This window comes from Octodon degus, unplaced genomic scaffold (assembly GCF_000260255.1).
Source record: "Octodon degus isolate 3935 unplaced genomic scaffold, OctDeg1.0 scaffold00018, whole genome shotgun sequence".
Lineage (NCBI taxonomy): Eukaryota > Metazoa > Chordata > Mammalia > Rodentia > Octodontidae > Octodon > Octodon degus.
In genome coordinates, this window is record NW_004524594.1 from 20,879,585 (window position 1) to 20,885,509 (window position 5,925).

A 5,925-nucleotide genomic window follows, 5' to 3' on the forward strand; every position below is an offset into this window, starting at 1 on the left:
CTGTCTACAATAGGATTACAGGGGTGAGCCACGACGTTCGGCCACATTATTGCTGCACGGAGACTAGACCGGAGGACAGTGAAAGCCATGTCTACTCAGCCTTAGTTTCCAAATCTGCTACATGGTAAAAAAAAAAAAAAAAAAAAAAACACCCCACAAACCACTCCACCCACCCAGGACCCTGGCGAGGTCGGGGAACCGTCTGTTCCCAGCAGCTTCCTTTGGCACGGGAGAAGCAGGCTGGGAGCAAGCGCCGCCTTTCTGGTCTGGGCTACCGGAACTTCCACGGCCGGTGAGCTCACAAGGGGCCCTAAGGGATCCCGCCGGAGCGCAGCACAAGCGGTCGCTCGCTGAGGCCGCCGCTGGGCGGCGCCGCGGGCCTGGCGGGCTCCCGGCAAGAAGTGGGCCCGCCGCCAGTCGGCTCGGTGTTCGGCAGCTCTGGCCTGAAGAGGACTGGCGTGGGCGGGGCCATTGCGAGGGGCAGGGCTTCGGCCGGGGCACCGACCAGTCGGGCTCCAGAGGTGTCGGTACGGAGGCGGGACCTGCGCGTGGGGGCGGGGTCGCGGCAGTGAGCAGATGGCGGCGGAGCAGGGCGCCTGAACGGGCGGGGGCCATGAGCGCCGCCCGGTCCCAGTTCAGCATTGATGATGCCTTTGAGCTGTCCCTGGAGGACGCAGGTCCTGGGCCTGAGTCCAGCGGTGTCGCCCGCTTTGGGCCGCTGCACTTCGAGCGCCGGCCCCGGTTCGAGGCGGCCGACGAAGACAAGCAGTCCCGGCTGCGCTATCAGGTGAAGGGCCCCGCCCACCGCACTCCCGCCCTAGACCGGGCTCTGGAGAACCCCAGCGGGGGGAGAATCTGCCTGGAAGCCCCAGCGGGAGCGAGAGGCCGCCCTCGGCGTGACCCCTGATTCAGAGCCCTTCCCGGACCCTGTCAGCTTTGGTTTTGGGATCCAGCCAGCATGGGGAGCCCGACCTGGGAGGTCATCCCCCAGTGGCGAGCTCTCTTGGATCCCCTAACCATCCAGAGGGCCAAGCCCTCATCTCCGCTGGACTTGGAGAGCCCTTTTGTATCAGAACCAGGCAGAGGATCCCCTTCTCTACTCTGGAAGCCCCCATCTTCTCTGACTTGGAGGCTCCCACTCACAGGACAACTCTGCTCGTGTCCCTTGACACCCACTGAACAAGAAATCCACATCTGCCCAGAGAGCATCCACCACTGCTAGAATCCTTTTCCTGGGGACCCAGACCAGATTCCTGTGTCCCAAACCTGGGAATCCTGTACTTTTCCCTGCCACCTCTAATCCAGAGCTACTTTGCTGGGCCCCTGAAATGTCAGCCTCTGAACTGAAGAGATCCCTGCCCCTGGGACCATGCAGGGAACGCTCTACGGTCTCTTTCTGACCCCTACTCTCCAATTCCCCTACCATCCACCCACTTCCTCCCTGGGTTTCGGTTTCTGTGAATCACCAAACCCGTTCTTCTAGGAGGGTGGAGGGCCAGGTGAGCAGCTGCCAGGTGGCCTGAGAAATAGCTTTTCTTCTCTCCCCGAGGGGGGAGTGAGGAAGGGCCTGAGGCCAGCCACCCCTCTGAACCCTGTGTTCTGGAACAGAACCTGCAAAATGATGAAGATGTAGCCCAGCCTTCTCCGGAACCAGATGGGGGAGTCAGCACCAGGTCAGGGCCAGGTGGGGACCCATCCCGTACCCTTCCATAGCTTTAGTGCCTGCTCACAGGGACTATCAGTTGCATTCAGTTCTCCCATGCTGTGTCCTGTAAGGATTTCTAGCCCCACACCCATCATGAGGTCTCCAATCCAGCCGTCACCTCTTGTGCCTAGTCTCACCCACCCCTCCCAAGTCTTAATGCTCTAGAAACCCTTAGCCTGGTGTGACCTGGCCGCCTCCCTACAAGTCATCTGCCTCCCTACAAGTCATCTGCACTGCAGGCATCCCTAGGTTTCAATCCTAGTTTTCCTCCACTAGTTCTGCAGACTCCCAGCCTTTGAGTTCATCCTCATTTCCTGTCCCCTCTCAGAGCCCTCAGTCCTGGGGGTAGGGCAGCCCTAGACCCTGCACCAACCCAGATACTTCTTCAGGACTCCTGTCTCAAAGGGATCCCCTGCCTTGCTTTCTCCTGCCCCTTACCGGGCTCTATCCTGCAGGGACTCTGCCCGAACATCCATCCGCAGCTCCCAGTGGTCTTTTAGTACCATCAGCGGCACCACACAGCGCTCCTACAATGCCTGCTGCAGGTGAGACCCTCTTAGAATGAGTCCCAGACTCCAAGTACTACTGGCTTTTCCCACCCCCTCCCTTCACGTTCTTCAAACTCATCCTACGCTCCTGCCACCCAGCTGGACCCAACACCCCCTAATCCAGAAGAACTGCCGAGTGGTGTTGGCCTCCTTCCTGCTCTTGCTTCTGGGGCTGGGTGAGTACCCAGAGGGCCCTGGCTCCCCTTCCTCCTTCTGTGTAGGCCATTTCTCCCTGGTTCAGTGGGACTCTCTGGGCATTCTTGTATCACAAGTGAGGAACTCAAGCCTTGAGACACACAAGCCCAGAGTCCTGGTCACCCAGCCAATAACACAGACCAGAAAAATAGAATCTGGACCAGTGCTCTAAAGACTTCCTTTAAAGCTTAACATGCCTAATCCATGAGGGGACTGAAGAGTAACTGCTATTTATTCTACATCCACTTTGGCCTTACAGAGGTCACTCACTAAGTGAAAGACGGGCCTAGACCCTGTGCAGGGAGGCAGATGTGGTTGTCCCTGTGACCAGGGATGCTGAGCACCTGTCAGCCCCATCCAGAGGCCTGTCATTCCTTTCTCTGGAGTCTTGAGAGCTGACCAGAACTTCTTTCCTCCTCCATTGCTCAGATGGGAACACTGAGGGCTAGAGCAGGCCAGTCTCACAGCCAGATATTTCTGACTGCCAGGCTCGTCATTCTGTGGAACTGAGGAGGCAGGGTCCCAGAAAGGATCTAGGATTGTGGTGAAGAGTGGCATGTAAGGAAGGACTAGCTGTAGTTCTGCCCTAGCTCCTCCTCCTCTTCCTTCTCCTTCCATCTTCAGGAAAGTCAAAACCCTGCAGCCATCCAGGCCTCTAGGCCAGAAAGCCCCACACCAGCTGCAGGTGACAGGATCAGGGGAGCTACCACTTCCCAGTAGCACTGTGTGCCAAGTACCAATGGCACTGGCTACCGTCTCGCTCTTCAACCCAACAAGGTGATACCATCCCAGCTTCTGTAATAAGGACATAGGCATGTGCTGATGGAGGGGCTTGCTCAAGCTGCAACTAGCAAGTGGATGAGCTGGGATTTAATCCCACATCCATGGGGGCCATGAGCCTGGGGGCTACCAGGAGCCCATAAGGGTCCTTGTAGGAATGAAAAATGCCTCTTCTGAGAGGGCAGAACCCACAGTCCTAGTCAGGGGGTGCGCTAGGGTCCCTTTCTCCTAGGTACTCGTTACTAAACATGAAGCACAGAGCAGCCCAAGGTGGCTCCTCAAGCCCCAGGCTGCCTCCCCTTGCTGCACCTCCCCCTATTCTCCTGTAACTGTGGACCCAGGAGTCTGGGTCTGAAAAGCAGATCCTGTGTGACCTCTTAAGCTTCTCTGACATCAGCCATCCTTGGGGGGTGGGGTGGGGGTGTCCAGGCCATACCAGATTCCTGCAGCCTGAGTTCTTCCTGTCCAATCTAGCAGGTGCTGGTTTTAGAGGCCCAGTTCCTTCCAGCCTCCAGGCTTTTGTCATGCTGTTTGTTTGGAATTCTGTCTGTCTGGTGATACCCACAGCAAAGCTTCTGCAGTCAGGCAGCCTTGGGAAAGTGACTTCCTGTCTGTGCCACAGTTTCCTTGTATGCCTGTCTCCTATCAGAGTAACTAATAAGACAGTGTATGCAGCTGAGGCAAGAGGATCATTGTGAGTTCGAGACCAGCCTGGGCTACAAAGTGAGCTCAAGGCCAGCCTGAACTGCATAGTGAGACCCTGTCTCAAACAGACAAAAAAAAAAAAAAAAAAGTATACGCAACTTGCATATTAGTCCACTGTCTGGCATGCTGGTTAAGCAGTCAGCACCAGCTCTGATTGCTCTTGCTAGTACTGCCTTTTCTGCGCTGCCTTCTTGCAGGGGTCCTTCACACTAACTGGGGCAGCACCTCTGGACTCACACTGCCCTGCCTTTCCCCCACCACATGTTGATCACCTGGGTTATAGCCTTTAGGTTCTCCAGTCCTTCTAAGGAAGAGCTAGGAGGCCTGGGCATACCTGCTTTTCACAATGGAATTCCTAATACCAGTCTTGCAGGAGGGGGCCCTAAGTGTTTACTGAATGACTTAAATCCATACCAAGGAGGAAAAGTTTCTCCTTTCACAAACATTCCTTAGGGTCTCCAAGTGCCCTGCTGAGAAAACACTGGGCAGGGCGGGCCTCTGTTCAGGGGCTGTTAAGCTAAGGTGCAGAATGCTACTCAGGCATTGTCTGGGGTTGAGGGTGGAAGGCCCAGCCCTCGCCCACTCGAGTCTTCACCCCCCCCCACTCCCCCATCCCACCCCCACCCTCGCGGTCCCATCTGTGTGCAGTGCTGATCCTGGTCGGCGTGGGACTGGAGGTGGCCCCCTCTCCAGGTGAGCGCCCCCCACCTGTGTCCACGGGCCCTTGGCAAAGCCCAGCTGCCTCCCAGAAGGAATCTACCCCTTTTCACAGCGGAGAGGGAGTCTGGCCCAGGAGGTTCGCGGCCTCCCACCATGAGCAACCACCTCTCCCTCCAGCAGGTGTCTCCAGTGCCATCTTCTTCGTGCCGGGCTTCCTGTTGCTGATCCCGGGAGGTACGCGCGGGCTAGGGGTGGGGAGAGCAGGGCTGGGCGGGGTCTTGTGCTGACAGGCCCCGCCCCCACAGTCTACCACGTGATCTTCATCTACTGCGCTGTCAAGGGCCACCGGGGTTTCCAGTTCTTCTACCTGCCCTACTTCGAAAAGTGAGCGAAGGCCGGATATCTCGATGCAAACCGCAGGACACTGCTTCACCTCCACAGGGCGCTCGTCAGACCCAAGACCTGTTCAGCTCACCCCATCTCTAGGGAGAAGATCGTCCTGGACTGTTGAAGCGCCCAGCCCCCTCAGGAATTTGCTTCGAAGTTTGGGGCGCAGACACCAGCTGGGAACACCCACCTTGCCTGCTCTGTGTCTTAAGTTATTTTCAGGCTTTGGGGCAATTGGGTTGATGTTATTTTGTGCTAGTAAAAGGATGATTAATTCCAGCAGGGACAGTTTGCACTTTCCTGTTCCACCATTCCTGCCGTAGCCTTTCCACAAAGGCAGGAAAAGGGCTAGCCCTAGGAGTGAAGGGTGTCCAGCACCACTAAGCTCCCTGTAGGTGTTGGAGACAACTCCAGTGCTTGAGACTTGCCCAAGGTCTTGACATGGGGGACAGAGCTAGGTCAGAAAGTGGTAGTTTCAGGGCCGTCCAGATAGCTCAGCAGATTAAAGCACCTGCTTAGGCAGATGCGGGGACGGAGTGCCATCCCAGGCCTGCCATGCTGGCCCCACCCCCGGGGCACACTGAGACAGAGAATGAGACTGGGCATGGTGGGGCACGCCTGTAATCCCAGCACTTGGGAGGCTGGAAACAAGAGGATCACTAGGAGTCCAATCTGTGTGGTGAGACCTGGTAGACCCTGTACTGAACACATGAAAAAAAGAAAGTAGTGGTTTCAACCTCCTACCCCCTCAGCCCTTCGGATTCAGGGGGCCCTGTCTGCCTAGGAAGGCACCTGCAGTCCCTGTCCTGGTGACCCTGGACAAGGGCACTCAGATGACGCAGGCCTGGGGCTTGGAGGCTGCTATCCTGGTTCCAGCCTGGCTCTGGGGCCCTGGGCTGCTATAGCCAGCCCTGAATGTGGGCCATGAGGAGGCTGTGGCTGGCC

General features: G+C 57.2%; 1 protein-coding gene across 8 annotated transcripts; it reads left to right on the forward strand.

The window, feature by feature from the left end:
- The first annotated feature begins 543 nt into the window (after positions 1–543).
- Positions 544–5,247, forward strand: Tmem134 (transmembrane protein 134). 8 transcript variants are annotated; one of them, XM_004627148.2, is made up of 7 exons: positions 544–787; positions 1,609–1,673; positions 2,161–2,250; positions 2,353–2,429; positions 4,582–4,626; positions 4,774–4,827; positions 4,899–5,247. In XM_004627148.2, the coding sequence occupies exons 1-7, from the start codon at positions 614–616 to the stop codon at positions 4,979–4,981; spliced, it is 588 nt and encodes a 195-aa protein (XP_004627205.1). In that variant the 5' UTR covers positions 544–613; the 3' UTR covers positions 4,982–5,247. The 8 variants fall into 8 exon arrangements, with proteins under 8 accessions (XP_004627205.1, XP_004627207.1, XP_023566553.1 ...); XM_023710785.1 differs by having other exon boundaries at positions 557–787; positions 2,095–2,250; positions 4,771–4,827; XM_023710786.1 differs by having other exon boundaries at positions 557–787; positions 2,095–2,250.
- Positions 5,248–5,925: the final 678 nt, after the last annotated feature.

Bases quoted from the DNA above. Each gene is read 5' to 3' on its own strand.
- Tmem134 (XM_023710785.1), top strand. From the start codon at position 614: ATGAGCGCCGCCCGGTCCCAGTTCAGCATTGATGATGCCTTTGAGCTG. The intron at 1,674-2,094 runs GTCAGGGCCAGG...ATACTTCTTCAG, and splicing joins GATGGGGGAGTCAGCACCAG to GACTCCTGTCTCAAAGGGAT. The intron at 4,627-4,770 runs GTGAGCGCCCCC...CTCTCCCTCCAG, and splicing joins GGAGGTGGCCCCCTCTCCAG to CAGGTGTCTCCAGTGCCATC.